The sequence below is a fragment of the Cydia pomonella genome, chromosome 5 (genome assembly GCF_033807575.1).
Source record: "Cydia pomonella isolate Wapato2018A chromosome 5, ilCydPomo1, whole genome shotgun sequence".
Lineage (NCBI taxonomy): Eukaryota > Metazoa > Arthropoda > Insecta > Lepidoptera > Tortricidae > Cydia > Cydia pomonella.
Genome location: NC_084707.1, coordinates 1,550,517 through 1,574,125, shown reverse-complemented (window position 1 = coordinate 1,574,125; position 23,609 = coordinate 1,550,517). Strand labels below are relative to the sequence as shown.

Sequence of the window (23,609 nt, the reverse complement as noted above, 5' to 3'; positions counted from 1 at the left end):
ACCAAGATTTGAACCCGGGACCATCGGCTTCATAGGCAGGGTCACTACCCCATAATTCTGTTTATTAATCATCATCATCATCTAACGCAAATCACGTCGCAGGCAGAAGCAAGTATTTTTATAATAATCCTATATCTTGAAAATCTCATTTCCTAACTCCTCAAAAGTTTAATATCAACCCGCAAATGTTCCTTATAAATTTTATTCTTCTAATGAAAAATATATTAAGCACCCAAGTAATAGAGGCTTAATCTTGATTGGAGGTTCATTTAAATAGGCAAATTCGCACAAGTTCCATTTGTATAATAGGATCCCGAATGTTTGAAGGCCTTACAACGAAGTTTAAGACGTCTAATCCAGCGGATCCCAAAAAAGGTTGGAAAGGGTTCAATTTCTTACTAGTTACTTAAAAAGTACGAAATCGAACTGAGTCTTTGAATGAGAAGGGAACTGTTGCAGATCAGAACGCGGTATAGTGCAATTTTATTTGTGTATGTGTATGTGCACATTTACACAGGTTAAAATGAATTGGAAGAGGTCGTTTAAAGGGATAAGTTCTTTGTACTATTTATATGTATGTGTTATAATCGTATCCCTTACAGCACAGACTGATACGATCGTGCATTGGTCTTATAAATTTTGCTGTGTTATTTTTGTTTAAGTAATAAAATATACTTCTACTAAAATGGTTATAGGCTATAAAACTCTTTCTAAAATAAATATTTAGATAAAAAAAAAATAATAACATACAGAAGACGTCATAACAGAACAAGATTGTGTCAATTTCAATGGATTTGGTTGACCGCAAAACAACAACCCCGACATAATTTTTTTTTTTTCTTATTTATTACTGCTTATCACCTATACTTAATATGAACCTGCAGATTGTGCAAGTAAAGCGAATCGAGCAATAATAGTAAACTTTTTATGAAGCATTAACAACTTTGCGCATAAAATTTGATGAAAATATCGTCACGGGGCACCTTTTATGGAACCACCAATTTTGGTTTAATTATATTTATACTGAGAACCGTTAAAAGTTTCAGTTTCTTTTCAGATTTAGTTATGTTACGATGTACAATTTTAATGCGTCGCTCTTTCAAACATTTTATTTCATCTGTCCAATAATTCAGGTACTTATAGTGTCCATATCTTGTTGTTGCTGTCCTAAGGCACCCCAGAGGTGCAAAGGGCCTTCACAAGCTCGCGCCACCTTCCTATCTTCAGCGACCCTTCTGGCCTCCAGCTCAACCCGACTACTCGTATCTCATTTACTATTAACAATGCCCATACACGAATATCCATATAAGTACAATGATTTATAATACTAGCACAAAACATACTTTGCTAACCGAGTGAAAAACAATTTTTTTCACCACACCAACGCGACGAAATAAACATTATTAAATATTCACATTGAATCAATAAATAATTTAGCAGACAACATGAGAAAATAACTAAAAATTTCCATTATATTACTTAAAACATCTGTAAAATGTCATTTTCTTATCAGTTTTTTTTTAAATTAAAGAGCTGGTGTGGTAAATACTACTTTACCTAATAGCGTGTACTAAGTTCTGATTTGGGCTACAGCGTTAATCAAAGTTTCGAATTTGAAATTGATTTCGGGTCCGGGCGAATTCTCGCAAAGTAAATACCTACTAGCATAACGTGAACATAAATTATGTGAGAAGATTACACTTTCGTTAATGATTTCGCTTAATTTAGAATAGAGATGTGTGAAAGCTTTTAAAAAAAATCTATTAAAATATTCTTATGAAATAAAACCACTTTAATAATCCATCTATATCCTATAAATATTGAATTTAAAATACATCCCGAAGTTCCAAACACTACAGCGTTCGTGGTCAGCGGAAGACTGAGAAAATTATGTTTACCTCTGTCAAAATTATAATGTGCAAAACTACCCACATTCAAATTTATATTCCACTTTACCATTATTCCTCTGTAAATGGAAAGAAAAACAAATAGATTTTTTAAATGGTTTTGTTAGTTTAATAAAAAACAATGTACTTTTTTCTCAGGTGTACCAAAAGCTGACAGCCCTTCGCAAGCACACAACACTCTCCCACGGAGAATACGATATCAGGGCGTTCTCCGACAGTTCCTTCTATCTAGTCAGAAGCCTACGTACTTATGATACCCTGGTTCTTCTCTTCAATGTGGCACAAACTGCTGAAACAGTGGACTTGTCCAGGGTACCGCATCTGTCGCTGCCAGCGACCGTGTATGTGGCAAGCATACATTCTAGCCGAGATGCTGGGTAAGTTCAACTTTCCACGGAGAAATACATCAGGGCATTTTCCGGCAGTTCCTTCTACTTAGTCAGAAGCCTACGTACCGCATTTGGCGCTATCGGCGACAGTTGGCCAGTTTTCATCCTACAAGAGATGCTGGGTAAAGGATGACTCAGTCTAGACCGGGCCGGGGCCGGGCCGGAGCGTCCGACACGTCATTATCTATGACGGCTGATCGGTGATCACGTGGTGATTTCCATAGAAAATGAAGAGCCGGAAGGTCCGGTCCGGCCCCGGCCCGGTCAAGCGTGAGTCACCCTTTAGTTCTGTCAATAATCTTTCATGGCTCCTATATCATCAAGCTCTGGAAGATGTGGTCGAGACGCTTGAAGGTCCAATTTAAGTAGGAGGATTACTTTTTCATTTCTCATACTTTTTATGTCTAAAATTGTTTAACTTTTTGCTTGTTTGGGACTAAAAACTAACACTAAGCAAAAAAAACAAATGTCGGCACTATAGGTAACAACAGACGGTCTTAATGCTTAATACATAATAGCCTAGATACAATGAAAGATATAGATGAAATGTGATTAACATAGGTACCGTTCATATACTTTTATTTATACCATTGTAACTCTGGTTTTAATTGGTTTTGTATGTGGTGCAATAAAGAATATTTACTTCCTTACTTAGTTAATATAAGTACCTGGTATGAAACCAGTGAACATATTTCAATTTCGTTCAACAAACGCTTTTAAAAACTCCAGTAAAACCAAATTAAATTCAAGATAACTGAAAATGTAAACTGTCGTAACCAAATCAAGCGGAGATAATAGCCCGATTTTTAACAGAAACACTCTTATCTCAAAATGTCCGAGATTAAGGAAACGCCTTTGATTTTGTTAACACAGGATAATAATTAAAGAGGCCGCCATCTTGGATGGGGCGGATAATTAGGTGAAGTAAAACTTGTTTTACCCTCGGATATTTTGGTACCTAATTAAGTTTGAGAGTACCGCGCTTAATGTACTAACCAGTCAAACCAACTATACTGTGTTTAAGTGTTTTGGTTCAGAACTGTAAACTTGCATATTTGGAAATAAAATAATAATAATCCACCTACGCCAATTCTGCATCGAAATTGTTATCACAAGTTGGGACTGTTGGGAGTACTACTGTATATTAGACGACAATACAATATTTTCATAGGAATTCGACGTTTATTTTTCCATACTCTTTCCTCGCAAAGTTGCACAGACTAGGATTGGTCCGAATCTCGTCTTTGTGAAACGTCAAAATGATAACAAAGCACAAACCAATTGAGATACGATTCCCAGAACATTGGTACATTCTAAGCTGTTAAGACACTTTCCTAGAAAAGTAGCGATGACCGTCTAAATCTATATGATATGTCAGCATCAAACAGGTAGTGACGGGAGGCCATATTCATCGTACACACTTTTACTGCCAAGGAAATAAAGATGTGTACTATGTGTACTAATATATATCAGCCCACTTTGGCCGTCACTGGCTTTGGCTGACTACATCTGAAATCAATAGGATTTCTACACGCTAAGCTCTTTATATTTGTTAATGCTTTGTCCATTTTAATGAATACCCGTGATACAATAGCCTATTTTGTCTTTTGTTCTGTTACCATTCAGATCTTGCCCGTCATGATGGGTATTAAACACATCGATCACAGTGCCATATGCCTTTTTTTGATCAGATCATTTAAGTTATTTTTATCATGTCGCTAATGACACGACTTAATGTCGTATCGAAACAAGATGAAAACTGTATCTAATTTTATAATCAGAATAAGCCCACAAGATAGATTGGGTTGTATATTGGTTAACTAAATTTCTTCGATGCAGAAACAGACTAAAAGACATAGGTGTTCTTAAAACCATGTAAAATTCGGTTGCTATAGTTTCATAATAATAAGTATTATTTTTTAATGGTAATGAATTTACTTGTTTTTTGTTTCAGAGACATAATAGACAGAGAAGAACTATCTCTTCAACGAGGAGAAGCATTGGTTTTACAAGCAGCTCCGATATAATTTAGCAAATCTTTCTCATTTGTTTTAATTGATTTGTATTTATTGATAGGTAATTCTTAATTATAACGATAAGTTCGCCTTTGTACATTGCAAACATCATTATTTTTTCCTTTTATTGTATCTTTACCTGTACCTTATGTACAATAAAGTGTTTACATACATACCTGCTGCTTCATGGGCAGGTTCACTACCGACTAGACTAGGAGGCAGTTTCACCTTAAGCCCTTATATACCTAAGCCATTATGTTTAATAATATCATAGGTACCTAATAATAATACTAATGTTTACACTGAAACATATTACATTTTATGCCATATACCCCGATGTTATTTTAGAAAATAAAAGTTAGTTGGTAATAAAAGAATTAAGAATAATTAAGGAAATCATAAGAACGGTCTCATAGCGAAGAGTCTCGACCAACACCTTGAGAGACTCTCACTAGGTGGTTGGATCAAGGGTCAGATGCAGAAGGCCGTGATCTTGGATACGGTGTAACATGGCAAACCTGCATGGTGCAGTCACCGCGCGCACTGGCCGGTAATAAAAAAATATGCCCTTCACGCTCGTCTTTTCTTTTCTTCGGGTGAAATTTTCTCGACAATTTGAATGCGAATCGCACGACTCAAATTACATTTTTCTAATATTATTCAAGCTTAAACGCTGTATTATTATATAAAACAGATTTCTTAACGGGCTGCCCCTAACGCAGCCTATATATGTATAATAGTTTTAAGTTCTGCAGGTGTTTTAACCTAATCCCAACCCAAGTCTTATTTGTACGTCACTGGTTCTTGTAACTGACTGAGGCTTGGGTTAGGTTCCGACCCGAAATATAAGAACGAATGATTGTTGCAGCCCTTTCTTCTCGTTTAAAATTGAAGACTACTTATTTTCTTGGCAATCGCTGCTGAACTTTTCATCAGCTTGCGCCTGGTGGGCCCGCGTAGCCCTCAGTAGAACCTGCTGCCAGGATTCATCGTTTGGCTCGATGAAGATTCAAGAACGTTAAGGCCAGTGACGATATTTTATTGTTTTAGAGTAGATTCGCGTACTGACGGATATTAGTTTATTTTATTGTACATATTTTTACAATTATATTTTTACTACAAGAACCTGGTTTCATTTAGTCATTACCGCTTTATTTAGCCGGCTACATGTTTGTCATTATTTCACGTACTATGTAGGCTAGACATACCATTATTTTTTTATTGAGAAAAGCCTTTTTACCTTCTATTTTGGATACGTAAAAACGCTGTAATTCCTTTTATTATATTTAAAAAGGCGGTATTTATGTTAAATTTATTAGACCCGATTTTTTTTCTCCCCAATGTAAAAGAGAGGCATAAAGTCGTATTACTTACTTACATTCTACAATTGATTATTTTAGACATTATTAAGGTCTTAAGTTAAGATCCGAAACGTAGTATTGTTACTAAAATTATAGGCAAAACGTCGTATGTAATAAACACCTCACAATGTGTCAATTTAACATTTTCAATTCATAGTCTCAAAGTAACTCCAACCACAAAATCGAAACAATTGAGAGGCAAACGTATGGAAAAAGACCGGCGTGAAAAAAAAAAACTGTTTATTTCAGTGTTGTTGTTGAGGTACAGTCTGAACTCAGTTAAAATCTCTAGTACCTGGGCGACCGAGCTTTGCTCAGTTATACTCGTAACTATTTATTGTAATATGGTGGTGTATAGGTGTTAATCTTAACTACATTTTTTTACTAAATTAAACTTGTCTAAAACAATAAAAATTAAAAAAAAATATATAAACTTGAGCATATAAAAAAAACCGGGACGTTAGTTAGTCACCGGGCGAGATTCGAACCCGTAACACTCGTTTCTAGCCGTCCGCGTCTTAACCCGCTGGACCAGACGGACAGCGGCCGGCAACACGAAATTAGCGACCATATTCTGCATCGAAAGAAAAACGCATGAAAACTCGAAAACACGCGTTTTCCCAAACATAAGACTAATCTAGATCGATTGTATACCCCCAAAAACCCCCATCTACTAAATTTCAGCGAAACCGTTAGAGCCGTTTCCGAGATCACAGAAATATATATACAAGAATTGCTCGTTTAAGGGTATAAGATATTTGGAGATTATCTTAAGTAAGTTTAGCCTTAACTAAGTATATACTTAGTTTTGTTGGCAGTTAGTGCTTACATGTTATTTTAATACTAGCTTATTTTAGCAATGCTTTATGTCTCGCGAAAATAAGGAAAATCATTAAAACCAACCTTATGCACTTTCTGTATCTCGGAAACTAAAAATGAAAGGAATACCACAGAGAAGATATTTATAACACATTATAATCACCACAAATATAGCATAATACGCAAATACATACATGATTATATGAGGCTTCTTCTTCTTCTTCCTCGCGTTGTCCCCGCATTTTGCCACGGCTCATGGGAGCCTGGGGTCCGCTTGACAACTAATCCCAAGATGTGGCGTAGGCACTAGTTTTTACGAAAGCGACTGCCATCTGACCTTCCAACCCAGAGGATAAACTAGGCCTTGTTGGGATTAGTCCGGTTTCCTCACGATGTTTTCCTTCACCGAAAAGCGACTGGTAATTATCAAATGATATTTCGTACATAAATTCCGAAAACCTCATTGGTACGAGCCGGGGTTTGAACCCGCGACCTCCGGATTGCAAGTCGCACGCTCTTACCGCTAGGCCACCAGCGCTTCACATGATTATATGAGGCAAATAGATATAAATCTGTAATCGCGAATATAATCGCAGATAAGATTATTATGCAGGGGTCTGTCCTCGGGCCTCAGTTGTTAATCAACATGGGGACAGTGCTGAAGGTTTTGGTGATCACTGTTGGGGTTATAGCGGTGTTGGGGTGGATTGCAGGTATACGGGTGAATTACAAAAAAAAAACATAATTATGCATAGTTACAAAGCAGAGCAGCTGTGATTAGTTTAAAGTTAATTGATTTATTTCTGTTACGAAAATTAACCATGTAAATTGTACTGTATTTTATTTATTGTACTTAATTCTGACAAAGTCTACAGCATACGATTACATACTTTCATGCATATAACTTAAACATAAATTAATGTGTTTGTTTCTTATTTGTAACATAATGGAATGAATTAACTTTTGACTAATTACAGGTCCTTAACTAGGTTTTTTTTCCAAATCACTCATACAAACAATAATGATAAACCATCTTGAATCTTATTGAATAACATGTACCACACGTGAGCAATTTTACCATGTAAGTACTTTAATAGTACATTACGTTACAAGTGCGAAAAATAGGAAATTCGAAACGAGTGGCGATAAATTAAAACACGACCGAAGGGAGTGTTTTAAATCGACACGAGTTGCGAATTACCTATTCGCACATGTATCGTACAACGTTTTACAGTACATATGGCCCTTTAAATGTTCGACACAGTAACGTAATATGCTACTTCTCGCACTAGTGCTATAAAGTAGCCCCATATGTACTGTAAAGTATATTTTATCACTGTTTTTGCATGTATTTACACGTGAAAAGCAAATAAATGATCTGATTCTGTACCCCTAGGGTAAATTTATTCGATGGCGTAACGTGACGTACGCGTTTACGTTAAATCTCATTTTGTATGGGATTTTGAGTTTCCAAAACGTTCCGCTTGGCGCGCTCTGTCTAAATCCCATACTAAATGAGACTTAATGCAAACGCGTACGTCATGTTTCGAAATCGAAAAAATGTACACTAGGGGCTCTGATTCTAAACCTTCTAAATTAAATGTATTTACTAGAAAATATTATATCGCTATGTTAGTGTGAGAATCTCAACGATATTTCTTATTGATGTGCGTTATATATTAATAAATTAAGGTTGCGGTAAAGGTCCTGACAAAACTAACTAACTAACTAAGGTATTAAGCAAAATTTCAATGAATACGAGTATTTTACTTATATTTTACTACGTGCAAAATTCTCAGGCTTAAAAGTAAGTATAAACTATTGTTGATGCAAATTGACTAAACGAAATATGTGTCTTGTAAGAATCATTGGATTCAGTACGTAAAGTAACACCTCAGGAGTTTCAGGCGTCCATCAGGCGGGCCGTATGCTTGTTTGCCACCGGCGTGTGTATGTGTATATATATAGATACCTAAAGCAATCCCTATTTTTTATCCCAGGTGATCAATATTCAATTCGATTGTCCGAATTTGCCCGACCGATCAGTCATTTTTCTACAAAAAATCTATAAAAGCAGATGACTGGCTTATGAATTGTTCAATCAAATTGTCATATTCCTATCAGAGATATTAAAACAGATCTTAACGCAGTATATTTTTCATAATCGTATTTATCAATGCCATATTTTCATTGATTAATCTTACTACGTACATGTGTATAGTATTGTGGTATATCATCGTAAAGAGTATTATATTCTTTGATTGTCATATAAAGCTGAGTATTTAGGTATTAACCTTTGAGTTTATCGTAGATTTTTAAGTATAATTCATAGAAAATCGTCATTCATTTGTTGACCTTTACTATTAATTAGAACTTGACATTGAAATGAGGCGAAAGCTTATTCCCAATTTAAATATATTTGAGTTAAGTTTCAGCCCTTGTTCCATCAATCTACTTTTTGTCTGAGCCCAGATTTCGCAAGTTTCTATTGTTACACTTAAGACTTCTCTTCAAAGTAACGATTTTAATTCAGACAAATCTTAAATCAAGTTTCGATTGGTTTTCATGTTTTTGATGTGATGAAATATAGTAAATGGTTATCGAATATTAAGTGCCCTTGTAGGTACAGTTACTAGATACTAGCGACCCGCCCCGGTTTTGCACGGCTATATAAACAAATTATACACTTAAATCTTTCTCAAGAATCACTCTATTGATTGGTGAAAACGGCATAAAATCCGTTCAGTAGTTTTTGAGTTTATTGCGAATATACATACACACAGGCAGATGCGGCGGGGGACTTTGTTTTATAAGACGCAGCAGAGGCGGCGTTTGGCGTGGGTGACGTGGGCCATCGCCTACGGCCTCTCGGACCGAAGGGCCTCGCGGACCGAACGGCCTCGCGGACCGAACGGCCTCGCGGACCGAAGGGCCTCGCGCTTCAAATAAGTACTTATATCTCGGACATAACGTAAATATGTTCGTTATTTCTTGCGCAATCAGAGGACCTCACTAAATGTACCGTCGAGTTCATAAATATGTATACATTATAAGGTGAAAATATTTATACATATTTATGAACTCGACTGTACCTTGCCCACAAAAAAATCTGGTTATGCGTCTGGCGCAGTGACTATAATTATTTAAATATCAAGGGTATTGAACTTGTAGCTATTTTAATTACCGTAAATATTTATAAGTTAAGGGCCGATAGCAAAGAATTCCTAACGAGTATCATTATTGCCTTCTCTAATTTATAAATTGTTGGCATATTCAATATATACTTTCATAAAATAATGGTTCTTCCAGATATTTTTATCCACCGTTAGGTCAGTGACATCAAACCGATATTAGAATGATATTTATTTAAACTTTATTGCACAATATATGAAGATTACAAATGGTGGACTTAATGCCAGAAAGCATTCTCTACCAGTCATCCATGAGCCAAACCGAAAGATCTGAGTTGGTGCAGGATATTGGAATCATAAGCTATCATTTGCGCGTTCATCTTGCTCATAGTCCGTACGAGTATAAGTGAGAATGAGACGCCCGAATATCGGTTTGATTTCAGTGCACCGAATTGGCCTGAATGTGTTTTTTATTTGTGAGGTACAGCCATTTAGGGTTTACTTCACATCGGACATTGCATACCGTTAGTAACGACAACCACATTAGCTTGAACCTTAAATAACTCTGCAATTAATGTCCGTGACTGTACTTCAGTATCAACTGCTTTATAAGCTTAAGCTTCCTCTTTTTTCTCAGTTGGCATCACCTGGGGCGTCCTGTCTTCCCAAGGCCCTGAGCCCCCAGAGCTGAAGCCCTTGGACTGGTGGGAGCACTGCGTGCTATACCAGATTTACCCGAGGTCCTTTAAAGACAGCGATGGAGACGGCATCGGTGATTTACAGGGTACATAAAGATTTTATATAAATCTAATATACATGTAAAGGAAATATTGGTGTCTGCAGGTGCCTATTTCACAAACTTGACATTGACACCTGACACTGACCATTTCCTGAACTTTTCTGGGACGGTAAGTAACAACGGTACATAGCATCAATGTTTACTTACGAGTAGGCCCAACAACTTACGTTGAATTCACAGTGTCAGACAGCAAATTGTCAGCGTGGTGCAATAAGGGCAAGAGTCACCACAGATTGAGCCTCACAGAAGACCAACGCCAGCCTCTATGCTGGAATTATGCTGTTAAATTCATTTGCTTATTTCATACACATCAATTACATTCACGTCTCTCTTTTGGACGTAAACAAAGTTAGACCTGTAAAGCCAAATTTTCTGATTGTATTTTCAGACTGGCTTCAGTCCCACTTAATGATCCGCGGAAGATGAACTATGATTATTCGTGTCAAAGTTGTGTCACAATAGTATAAAAGCTTTTAGCAGATTGTAACAACATATTATATTTTTTAAGGTATCATCAGTGAACTAGAACATTTCCCCGATGCCGGTATCGACGCAATCTGGATGTCGCCAATCTTCGAATCACCGATGATCGACTTCGGGTACGACATCAGCAACTTCTACAATATCCATCATGAGTACGGGACCATGGAGGACTTTAGAGAGCTTTTGCAGAAGGCACATAGTTTGGGTGAGTATCCTTGCACTATTTGTCAACCTTAAACCCCTTTAGACGGTTCAAGAATACAATATTCGATATACTGATAAATAATACAGATTGCTATGAATTCAGTCCATCGACCAAATACAGCAATGTAACGAAAGAAATAAGACATAAAACTTGCTATTTATACAAAATTCACCTCGAATACAGGACCATTGAGGACTTTATAGAGCTGTTGGAGCCTTTTAATAGCACGAAATAAAATAAAGAACTTCTGCTTCGAATAGTTCAATGATTTGCAGTAAGTATCAGAATTCAATAAAAACACCATATAGTGATTTCTTTACAAAAAAATTAATGTTATTTACTTATCGCAAAAATAGCCGGAAAAATAATTATCCAACACTTACGTACGTCATTTGCTATTTTTAACACACATGATTTTCCTGATAAAGCGCCAATGTAGGTAATTAGATATTTGTTTGTCAAATCCGGAATATCCTGAAGATAAGATAATTTCGTTGATATCTTACTTTTCGGGGGAAGTCTTACAGTGATTTAAAGATATGGTAAACCATTACATTAAACAGCAAAAAGTAGAAGGATTGTTCTGGATAATTTTTGAGACAATTATCTCAAATAGTTCGTATTTGACCCATTTAAAAATATGTATGTAGGTATATTGTGTACAAAGAATTTACTTCATTATCATTTACTTGTACATCTTTGTTGTAGATACTGTCCTATGCCTACATACATACTTATGTACCTACCATAAAATAGTTATTTACGATACAAGTGCAGAAAATAAGAAATAACTCGTGTCGATTTATAATTCTGTACTTGTAATAATAAATTAACAAAGAAAAAGAATTTACAAGTATATTCACAGAATTTTCAATTCATCATTTCAAAATATCCGAAACTAGGTTAAAGTACACCATTAACAATTTAACGGGGTTATATATAGCCACCCTAAAATAAAGGGAGTTCTGTTATAAATAATAAATAAGCAGCTAATATACGTACTTAGCTATAGGTACATATAATAAGTAGAACTAATATTGACAGAATTATCACCTATAGACAGTTGGACTGTTGGATTTTCTTGTTTAAGAACTTAGAAATGGATAAGTATGCTATCACATTTATAACTTGGGTGTGTGTTTTGGCTTTGCTGTATTTTAACTACTTATTATAAGTTTTGGACTTGGTTACTACTGCACGAGTTACAGACATAAACATGGATGATATAGTAGACTGTTAACCAAGGGATGAAATGATGCCTTTCACCCGAGTTAAAGACTCTACTTTTCATTTTGAATAAGAGGAAAGTAACATACATAATTATTTTGTAAAACATGATAAAGTATATTTTTATCTTCAAAAAAATAAGAAAAAATTGTACCACATTATATTATGTCTTTTTTCTGTTTGGATCTGTGTCGTTATTCGTTATTACCTTAAGCTACCAAAGACAAGGACTCGCTGGCCGTGGCATTATGCTGAGTGGGATTCGTTTACGTCACTTAATTGTATTTTATTTTCTGTTATACTTACTAATTTTAACGTTAGTAAATGTCATTCTTTCTTCCTTTTTTTCTTTCTATATCAAGTAATTATTTATTGTCTCCAGGCATTAAAGTTCTGCTAGACTTCGTGCCAAACCACGCCAGCACCTACTCGGATTACTTCATAGAGTCCGAAGGTGGTAACCCTGAGTTCGCAGACTACTTTGTCTGGGCTGACGGGTATCCTGATCCTGAGAATGAGAGCAATATCCTGCCACCTTCCAACTGGGTAAGTCTCCCTTATTGCTTTGGCAGTACGAATCAACGATTTTTTGCTTGCAGTGTCTCCGAGAAGCATAGGGCGCTGTTGTTTCTAGCTGTTCAACCTTATGTATTTATGTTTGTTATGTTTAGTTATTTTGATAATGACAATAACTTATTAGATATATAGAAGTTATGTATTCTCTACGAGGACGGTTTTACCGTCTATAGAAATTTCGACCGAAACTGAAACTCGGTCAAGATCGAACCTTTGATTTCGGTTTCGTTAACACACTAGTTATAACTCATCCTTACAAGACATTGTAATAACCCCCAGATTAGTCACTTTGGTGGCTCTGCCTGGGAGTGGAGCAGCACCCGCCAGCAGTTCTACCTCCACCAGTTCGCGGTGGAGCAGGCAGACTTTAACTTCCGACACCAGCCCGTGAAAGACGAGATGATCAACATCATGCGGTTCTGGCTTGATGAGGGTGCTGATGGCTTCAGGTTGGTACCTGTATCTTATAACCTACAGAACAGATAGTTTATTGGCTCTACTTGGGACTGGACCAACAGCATCCAGCAGTTATATCTCCACAAATTCTTGATCCAGGAACTGTTCCATCGGGGATCTGTGTCAGCCCTTCAATATCCTGAATAATTGACAGAATCAAACCAGAATGTGAACTTGTTTAATTTCACTAATATATTTGAAGATTCCTAATCTACAGATAATCCTAGCTGGTGGTCGGGTAATTAACATGGTTCTTTGTTATTATGCATGCAGGTTGATTAAGTCTTCGGTTTGACATGACATGTGTCTATTATTTCGATATTCATTCCTGTATTACATATTGTTTTAGAAGCACGTATTTTCAATGTTATCCTGCTGTCCGAAAGTATTTTCCATGTAGTTCGCCTATTTCACATTGACTTTGACAGATGTATTGAAAATTGTTTACTTTCCAGAGTGGATGCCCTTCCCTACATGATCGAGGCAGATCCAGCAGACCACGATGGCAGATACCCCGATAATCCCCTCAGCGGGCTAATCCAGTTTGAGCCCCACCAGCTCGAGTACACCATCCCTCTCTACACTAAGGATCTGATAGAGCTGTACGATGTCGTGTACGAGTGGAGAGAGTTTACTGATCAGTATCAGGCTGAGCATGGTGGTGATACTCGGTAAGTACATAATAATACTTGTACAATTTGATATTTTATCATACTCAATTATAGTTTTATGCAAAATTACTTAAATAAGACTTATAATGTAGATAAAGAATATATTAAATCATTTTGAATAAAGGGATAATATAGGTAAATAAATTAGATTGCCATATTTCGAACTGACGATTTGTTTTTGATTCGAAAAGATACAACCGAATTGAGAACCTCCTTTACTTAAAAAAAATATTGAAGTCGGTTAAAAATGCCGCAATTAAAGTTGATGTTCTATTCAACAGTTTCTATATTGGTCTCCTCATCGAATCCTACTGAAGACTGCGCCAGTACTGCTTCTATTAAATATTAACAAAAAACGTTAAAAATTATGATAGCGTAGAAATTAGTATTGACATATATTTAGCTAAATGGTTACTTTTAGACTCGTAACAATAAAATTTAGTGACTAAAACATTAATAAAGAAGGCCAAAGGTGAAGTTGTAGATGGCGCTGTTTTAGGTTTTATACGTTAAGAGAGATAGAATAATGATTTTTTTCTATATACGAGTTGTATTATACAATTAGTGAGCTTCCTTTTAATCTACACCCCATACTAGTATTCATCCGACAGCAGTGAATTACCATTCCAGAGAATACAAGGATGACTGGACAAACAATAAACAATGAATCAATTTCATAAAAATTAATTAAAAGTACTTCTCACTATACAGATTAGCTGGTTTTAGGGACTAGCTTCTCCAGCCACCATCACCATCGCTGGCAATAACATTCATATAGTTACTTTTGTCAATGAAACCTTATTTTTCCCCAGCGTCCTCTTCGCCGAAGGCTACGCCAACATCAGCATGACGATGCTATACTACGGCAACGAGGACGGCAAGGCCGGAACGCACTTCCCCTTCAACTTTGACTTCATCACGGATTTGTCGTCCGAGTCCAGGGCGCGGGACTTCGTGTACGTCATCTTGAAGTGGCTTTCGTATATGCCGTTTGGAGCGGTGCCGAATTGGGTGGTAAGTAACTTGAAAGACTTGGAATAAAATTGAGTTCTCTTGGTGTGGCGTCGTTTGGTTTAGTTAGATTGATTTGAATTGTCTTTTCGTTACGGGGGTTTTATTACTCGAAAGTAGTTCACTTTCGAGTAATAAAAAAACTTCATCATTGTAGGGGGTTATAAAGTCCTTATTAACTTTATACCTATCAGACGTAACGTAAGTACATCCGTTAAGAGAACGGCGGTTGTTATTTTAATAGTATATTATTGCAGAGGCCGGGAAAGGGCAATTTGTGGATGAGTTTCGTTTTCGAGACGAATCCACGAATTGCTGTTCCTGCCGAGGCATATATAGTGCTTTTCTCCAAACATGCGAGGAAATCAGGTAAAATAATCGTAATTTAAACATGTACCAGCATTAAATCTAATCTTCACATCAAAAACGTCATTAATCGTCGTTTCCCTCTTTAATTATTTTTTAAAAGTTAAAGGCACAACTATTCTGCCATTCAGTACCATTCAACATTCGCTCATTCAATATAATTGTGCAATATAATCTGTATTTGCACGCATGAAATCCTTAAAAAATATAAAAGTTATACTTATAGTCTTTGATTTCATTAAGCAGTATTCGCACGATCATACACGTCGGTCTTACACGACTATCTTGAAATTATACTGACCTGGTCGTGTAGACGTAGCCCGCAGCTATATTAATTGGCTGTATGCGTTTTTCTTAGTAGATACACCTTTTTAAAAAGTAAAAAACAATACATTAATAACTTTCCCGTCCGCTAAAACACGACAATAATGGTTTGAATTTTTTTAATTTGAGTTTGACCATAACGAAGAACGGGAAGTTCTATACTATTTTTGCTACAATAAGGTGAACATTTCCGAGTATATTAGAGAAAATATAATAAAGACAGCTGTTAGGTATGGAATCCCTGTATTTTCAATACACCGGTATTTTCTCGATAGGCAATGTTGAGGAAGTTTACTATACCTAAGCAACAAGCAAAAATCTTCCTTAAGTGTCTCAAGGCAAGCTCGGCCGAAAATCACCTTCCCATACAAACAGAGTTTCGTTCTCATTTTAAAACTACGTGTTCGATTGTAATGAAACTTTGCACATACAATGACGTGAGGTATATTTAGGAATAAAATTAGTTTATATTGATGCACTTTATAAAACAAACGAAATAAAGCAAAAACAAGTTTCATCTTAAAATCTTAAATTCACTGTATTTTTTAACTTTAATAAACTAATTACAACAATAGATATACTTTATCCTTTTGTAAGTACAAGTTTCAGAGCAATCTGGCTAGTCCCTTTAAAATAAGAGCGTAGCTACGTTTGTATAGATGACCGAGCTTTCTGGGGACTCTTAAGTAAACGTTAGTCTTCAGCTGAGGACTAACGTCACGTAACGGAGATACAATAGTATTGTATTGTAGCATGGGCAGGTTTTCGAAATTCGACAACTGCCGCTTATTTCGTGTGAAGGGGGTGGGGGAATGGCTAGTCCAACCAGCCCAACTCCGCAAAGATTGCTATCTAACCTTTGATATTGAGCGCATCGGGAACCTATTGCCTTGTATGGAGCCAATCCACTGCATTCCTAAATATTTTATAAGTTTTGTCAAAAGATATACTAACTACAAAAATAATTATCTTTCAGTTAGGCAACCACGACAACAACCGCATGCCGACTCGCTTCAACGAGTCCATGGTCGACGGTCTGAATGCTCTGAACATGCTGCTGCCTGGTGTAGCAGTCACGTATCAGGGGGAGGAGATAGGCATGAGGGACGGATACGTGTCCTGGGAGGATACTGTGGATGTAGAAGCGTGTAATAGGGGCGATGAAGACACTTATCATCTATATAATAGGTAACAAGTAGTACTACTATAGTAGGGCCAGGATCTTGATGGAATGGTAATTGAGAGTGGTAATAGACATCGCTCTTCTGTGTTCCCTGACCTAAAACTATCTAGGTCCCTCATTAGCAAGAACGACTATGATCAGCGAAGATCTAGGGGCTGGTTCAGTTGATAGGCAAAGAACAGAAAGCCGTCTTGATGGTCACATTATATTTAATGATTAAAACACAGAAATATTTGTACTTAACATGGCGACAGATTGCCAAACCCACGAGAACGGAGCAAGCGTTAGAACGAAGGCATGAATGAATGACTGATTTTATTTCTGTTGGAGTTGCCAACAGATCAAACTCTTAAGCTGCGTTTTCACAAGAGACGTGCTAGGATGCGTAGCGAGGGATGTGTTTTTTTCATCCTATAGAATACTGTCCACTAAAGCAGCCCTGGGCAAGGTTAGGTAAATATCATTCTGTTAGTCTTTCTCGTAAAACAACGCAGCCTTAGACTGCCTAATGGTATTAATCTTAAATCTTCTGTCATTTTCTATCTTGGTCTAAACATAGCTTCATCTCTTGACCCTGTAGTCAATCATTAGTCCGTTTATTACCAAAAGGCTAATTTCAGAGACCCAGCAAGAACGCCATTCCATTGGGACAACACCACCAGCGCTGGGTTCTCCATCAGCGACGACACCTGGCTTCCAATAGCTGATGACTACATGGAGATTAACTTGGCCAAGCAGAAGGAGGATGCTAGAAGCCACTATAAGGTATAGTACCAATACCATGATTATTTAGTAGATAGAAGAAAGAAAGAAGAAGAAAGAAAATACATTTATTTAACGCCACAACATAAAAAAGAAGGCAAGCAGACATAATAAAACCTTTGGACGCTAAAATATCCCCACTCACCATAATGCCGCGGTAATCCGTGGCGCTGGTTGTCTGTGTGTTCCAGATATAATCTTAGAGTTAGAGTTGAGCAGCTCAGTTTTGGGACTAATAAGCTACTCTATAACGAATGTAACTCTGTCTGTCGTGCTTTAACCGCTAAACCGACTTAGATAACATTTGGCATGAAGAAAGTTAGAAGTCCGAGAAAGGATCTACGATAGTTTTTATTAATAATCATCATCATTATCATCTCACGCAGACGAAGTCACGGGCAGAAGCTAGTATTTTTATAAATATCCTATATCGTGACAATCTCATTTCCTAACTCCTCATAAGTTTAAATAACCCCGCAAATGTTCCTTATAAATGTTATGCTTCTAATGAAAAATAAATTAAGCACCCAATAGAGGCTTAATCTTGATTGGAGGTTCAATTAAATAGGCAAAATCGCACAAGTTCCATTTGTATAATAGGATCGCGAATGTTTGAAGGCCTTACAACAAAAAAGGTTGGAAAGGGTTCAATTTCTTACTAGTTACTCAAAAAGTACGAAATCGAACCGAGTCTTTGAATTCGAGAAGGGAACTGTTGCAGATCAGAACGCTTAGTTTAATAAAAACAAAAACATGGACTTTTTCTCAGGTGTACCAAAAGCTGACAGCCCTTCGCAAGCACACAACACTCTCCCACGGAGAATACGATATCAGGGCGTTCTCCGACAGTTCCTTCTATCTAGTCAGAAGCCTACGTACTTATGATACCCTGGTTCTTCTCTTCAATGTGGCACAAACGGCTGATACAGTGGACCTGTCCAGGGTACCGCATCTGACGCTGCCAGCGACCGTGTATGTGGCAAGCATACATTCTAGCCGAGATGCTGGGTAAGTTCAACTTTCCACGGAGAAATACATCAGGGCATTTTCCGGCAGTTCCTTCTACTTAGTCAGAAGCCTACGTACCGCATTTGGCGCTATCGGCGACAGTTGGCCAGTTTTCATCCTACAAGAGATGCTGGGTAAAGGATGACTCAGTCTAGACCGGGCCGGAGCGTCCGACACGTCATTATCTATGACGGCTGATCGGTGATCACGTGGTGCTTTTCATAGAAAACGAAGAGCCGGAAGGTCCAGTCCGGCCCCGACCCGGTCAAGCGTTAGTCACCCTTTAGTTCTTTCAATAATCTTTCATGGCTCCTATGTGATCAAGCTCTGGAAGATGTGGTTGAGACGCTTGAAAGTCCAATTTAGGTAGGAGGATTACTTTTTTATTTCTCAACAACAAATGTTGACACTATAGGCAACAACAGACGGTCTTAACGCTTAATATATAATAGACAGGATACAATTAGAGATATAGATGAAATGTGATTAACATAGGTACCGTTCATATACTTTTATTTATACCATTGTAACTCTGGTTTGAATTGGTTTTGTATGTGGTGCAATAAACAATATTTACTTCCTTACTTACTTAATATAAGTACCTAGTATGAAACCAGTGAACATATTTCAATTTCGTTCAACAAACGCTTTTAAAAACTCCAGTAAAACCAAATTAAATTCAAGATAACTGAAAATGTAAACTGGCGTAACCAAATTAAGCGGAGATAATAGCCCGATTTTTAACAGAAACGCTCTTATCTCAAAATGTCCGAGATTAAGGAAACGCCTTTGATTTTGTTAACACAGGATAATAATTAAAGAGGCCGCCATCTTGGATGGGGCGGATAATTAGGTGAAGTAAAACTTGTTTTACCCTCGGATATTTTGGTACCTAATTAAGTTTGAGAGTACCGCGCTTAATGTACTAACCAGTCAAACCATACTGTGTTTAAGTGTTTTGGTTCAGAACTGAAAACTTGCATATTTGGAAATAAAATAATAATAGTCCACCTAAGCCAATTCTGCATCGAAATTGTTATCACAAGTTGGGCGTACTACTATATATAGACGACAATGCAATATTTTCATAGGAATTCGACGTTTATTTTTCCATACTCTTTCCTCGCAAAGTTGCACAGACTAGGATTGGTCCGAATCTCGTCTTTGTACTACTACTTACTACTTACTCCGTTGGCTCAGCGACCCAAAATGAGACTTGGGAAACGTCAAAATGATAACATAGCACAAACCAATTGAGATACGATTCCCAGAACATTGGTACATTCTAAGCTGTTAAGACACTTTCCTAGAAAAGTAGCGATGACCGTCTAAATCTATATGATATGTCAGCATCAAACAGGTAGTGACGGGAGGCCATATTCATCGTACACACTTTTACTGCCAAGGAAATAAAGATGTGTACTATGTGTACTAATATATTTCAGCCCACTTTGGCCGTCACTGGCTTTGGCTGACTGTACATCTGAAATCAATAGGATTTCTACACGCTAAGCTCTTTATATTTGTTTAATGCTCTATCCATTTTAATTAATACACGTGATACAATAGCCTATTTCGTCTTTTGTTCTGTTACCATTCAGATCTTGCCCGTCATGATGGGTATTAAACACATCGATCACAGTGCCATATGCCTTTTTTTGATCAGATCATTTAAGTTATTTTTATCATGTCGCTAATGACACGACTTAATGTCGTATCAAAACAAGGTGAAATCTGTATCTAATTTTATAATCAGAATAAGCCCACCAGATAGATCGGGTTGTATATTGGTTAACTAAATTTCTTCGATGTAAAAACAGAGCAAAGAAATAGTTGTTCTTAAAACCATATAAAATTAGGTTGCTATAGTTTAATTTTTTTTTTTAATGTTAAAGATTTTTTTTTTGTTTCAGAGACATAATAGACAGAGAAGAACTAACTCTTCAACGAGGAGAAGCATTGGTTTTACAAGCAGCTCCGATATAATTTAGCAAATCTTTCTCATTTGTTTTAATTGATTTGTATTTATTGATAAGTAATCCTTAATTATTGAGATTTTATTGTTATGTAAGTATAATAAATAATAAATCATTATTAAGTTTTTTAACCTTAAATAAATAAACAAATGGAATTTATTATTATTTACTAAAACTAGACTTAATCGCGTATAATAAGAAAAAGACTCTACTCAAATAACCCATTATAATATTTAGTCAAAATAATTATAGTATTTTATGCAACAGTTGTAGGCGACACCTCCTCGTAACTCATGAGGCCCTGGTACTTGCTACTTGCTAAATTAATTTTTTGGACAGTTTTTTCTCAATTTTGGCCACCGTAGCCTACGGAGACTAACAAGCAACGCTAAGCGGTCTTCGTAGTCTATGGGTGTTGCTATATTACGGGTGTCACATGCGTGTTTCTGACTTATGAAGTAATTATTTTTACTATGCAACCAAATAAATATTTTGTAAGTTGGCATCAATGCACTTAGTTTAAAACCGTATTCGTTTTGGTTTTGTTAGGTTGGTAGCCATTAATCGCAGTAACGTTATAGCGTATAAAAGCACAAGAGCTTTTATGAGGAATAGACAATATAGACTTTTCTTGAAATCTTTTATGGATTTTCTTATATTCGTGTTAATGAATGCATAAATGACAGATAACAGTAGAGGAGTAGGAAAAAGTTTAAATCAGTGTGAATGGTATTTACTAATGTTTTTATTGCGAAAAAAAAATACTATCATACAATAGGCGGACTTACTGTTATAAATCATTCTCTGCCTTCGGGCAAAGCAGATCATTTCTAATCGTCAATATATTTATATCATTGAAATTGGTGCATAAAACATCGGTTACTCACGTCATTTTAAATCGTGACGTGTGTCTTAGTTACGGTGATAAACGATAATTAGTTCAGTTCAGTTCAGTTCAAATATACTGACATAATATTTATATTTTTCATACAAACATAACTATCCGGGTATATAAAGTTGCCTCCTCATTCTATCACTGAATTTAAAATAGTAGTCATATGTAGGTATAGGCCTGAACTTTGTATATGTCCAAAAGATGAAACTTGCACCTAAAATGATTGCGTACCTCATTTAGAAAATACGAACTCCAAAATTGTATAAATAGGTTCGTGCAAACAAATGCAGAAAATGCCACATCCAAAGTTCAAACTGGAAAAGCATGTCACTCAACCGTACCCGGCCGGTAACCGGCAACTTTCCGGAATCCTATAATGGATACTACACGGGTCAACTCGACGATAATTGTGACGTATGAAGTTAAAACTGGGTAAGTGTGCCGACCCTATGTGAGGCTCTTATGTAACTCCTTAGGTTATAACTAGGGTGCTGTTTATAGCTTAGGGTTATATAGGTATACCGTTAAACGGCGTTTGGTAACAAGTTATTACGTCTAGAGAGTCTGTAGAGACTGGGCGGAGGCTTGGCTATATGAAGTTGATTAGTACTTATTTTGTTAAGTGAAAGGGCTCTTTTAGAACTTTTATACAGGATGCTTATTAAGTCACCTGCAATAATTTACTGGGTGAATATATAGGTTATACTGAGCAACTTTTAGTATAGGACAAACCCCGAAATAGCGAAAAAAAATTGGCTTTTTCATACATTTTGGCTGTCTGACCTTGACATTTTCTATGGGGAAGTATTTTTTTTTTCGCGATTTCGAGGTTGGTCCCATAGTAAAAGTTGCTCAGTATGATCTATATATTCAGCCCGTAAATTATTGCAAATGACTAAATAAACAGCCTGTATTGCGTGTGTACATTTAATTTTAGTTTTTTAAACTGAAATAGATATCACTTATGACATCTACTTTCACTTTATCCTCGGCACCATGCCAAAGGGGCCAAATTTTTTAAACATATTTTAATTTTATTTCGTATTAGTTTTTAGTTTTATTTAATAGATAAGTTAGTTAGATTTTATTGTGCCCTATATTTAATTATTTTTTAATAAATAAATTGATTTTTAGTTTTTTCACTTTCTCTTTTTTTAACTTTAACTCTTTTTCAGTGACCAAGTCGAGTAGCCGAGGCCGGAACCCCGTAGTACCTTTTGAAAGGCTAGGGAAAAATATTTAATAAAAAACCTAATTATTTGATTTGTTCCCTAGTTGTCATTTCAGATTTATTTTGGTTTGTTAGAATTAATTTAGTTATATTTATTTCGTAGTTAGTTCGTGATTTTATATTGAACTTTTTATTAAATAATAGTACATTACGATACAAGTGCGAAAAATAGGAAATTCGAAACGAGTGGCGATAAATTAAAACACGACCGAAGGGAGTGTTTTAAATCGACACGAGTTGCGAATTACCTATTCGCACATGTATCGTACAACGTTTTACAGTACATATGGCCCTTTAAATGTTACAGTATATATATTGTATGGGTTAATTTAAACACATATTTTATAACAAAATATACAGCAGAGTTTATCTCGGACGATGTTGTGTCGCCCTCACCATAGCCGCTTACACAGGTCCATAAATTGTCGTGTACCTATTAAAGCATTTTTCATAACAAATCTCCATTCGACGTAATTTTCACGTCCACGTAATTTTTCGTGCAAGAAATTATTACTGTTACTTTCCGACATATTTATAACAATGGTAAACTATTTTTAACCGCCCATAACCTATTGTATGGGTTAATTTAAACACATATTTTATAACAAAATATACAGCAGAGTTTATTAGCACAAGAAACAAGAATCGAAAGTAAACAACAATGTCAAACACATTGTCATGTCATACACCGTCGGCCAGGATTACAGTAAGAAGGTTTAAACTACTTGACATAAACTAAACCTCTAACAATATATAATACAGAGAATATTTCTCTTTCGAAGTAAGCTTACAGTAGTACCTACTAGAATAGAAG

The 23,609-nt window shown here is 36.2% G+C and overlaps 3 protein-coding genes across 3 annotated transcripts in view; 2 read left to right on the top strand and 1 right to left on the bottom strand.

The window, feature by feature from the left end:
• Window positions 1-5,018, top strand: part of LOC133518379 (maltase A1-like) — a 29,983-nt gene extending 24,965 nt beyond the window's left edge. Inside the window, exons 10-11 of the mRNA XM_061852055.1 lie at window positions 2,046-2,284; window positions 4,251-5,018. Of these exons, the coding sequence (XP_061708039.1) occupies window positions 2,046-2,284; window positions 4,251-4,323 (312 nt within the window). The 3' untranslated portion in view covers window positions 4,324-5,018. The remainder of the gene's footprint in view (window positions 1-2,045; window positions 2,285-4,250) is intronic.
• Window positions 1-23,609, bottom strand: part of LOC133518383 (uncharacterized) — a 152,200-nt gene that overhangs the window by 92,527 nt on the left and 36,064 nt on the right. The gene's annotated exons all lie outside the window — the stretch shown is intronic.
• LOC133518378 (maltase A1-like) lies at window positions 6,433-20,787 on the top strand. The gene is made up of 11 exons (XM_061852054.1): window positions 6,433-7,204; window positions 10,260-10,406; window positions 10,930-11,109; window positions 12,719-12,882; window positions 13,192-13,361; window positions 13,824-14,039; window positions 14,852-15,053; window positions 16,717-16,928; window positions 17,544-17,688; window positions 18,455-18,693; window positions 20,607-20,787. Exons 1-11 carry the CDS (start codon window positions 7,099-7,101, stop codon window positions 20,677-20,679), a joined length of 1,854 nt encoding a protein of 617 aa, XP_061708038.1. The 5' UTR covers window positions 6,433-7,098; the 3' UTR covers window positions 20,680-20,787.

Bases quoted from the DNA above. Each gene is read 5' to 3' on its own strand.
- LOC133518378 (XM_061852054.1), top strand. From the start codon at position 7,099: ATGCAGGGGTCTGTCCTCGGGCCTCAGTTGTTAATCAACATGGGGACA. The intron at 10,407-10,929 runs GTACATAAAGAT...ATATTTTTTAAG, and splicing joins CGGCATCGGTGATTTACAGG to GTATCATCAGTGAACTAGAA. The intron at 15,054-16,716 runs GTAAGTAACTTG...ATTATCTTTCAG, and splicing joins GAGCGGTGCCGAATTGGGTG to TTAGGCAACCACGACAACAA.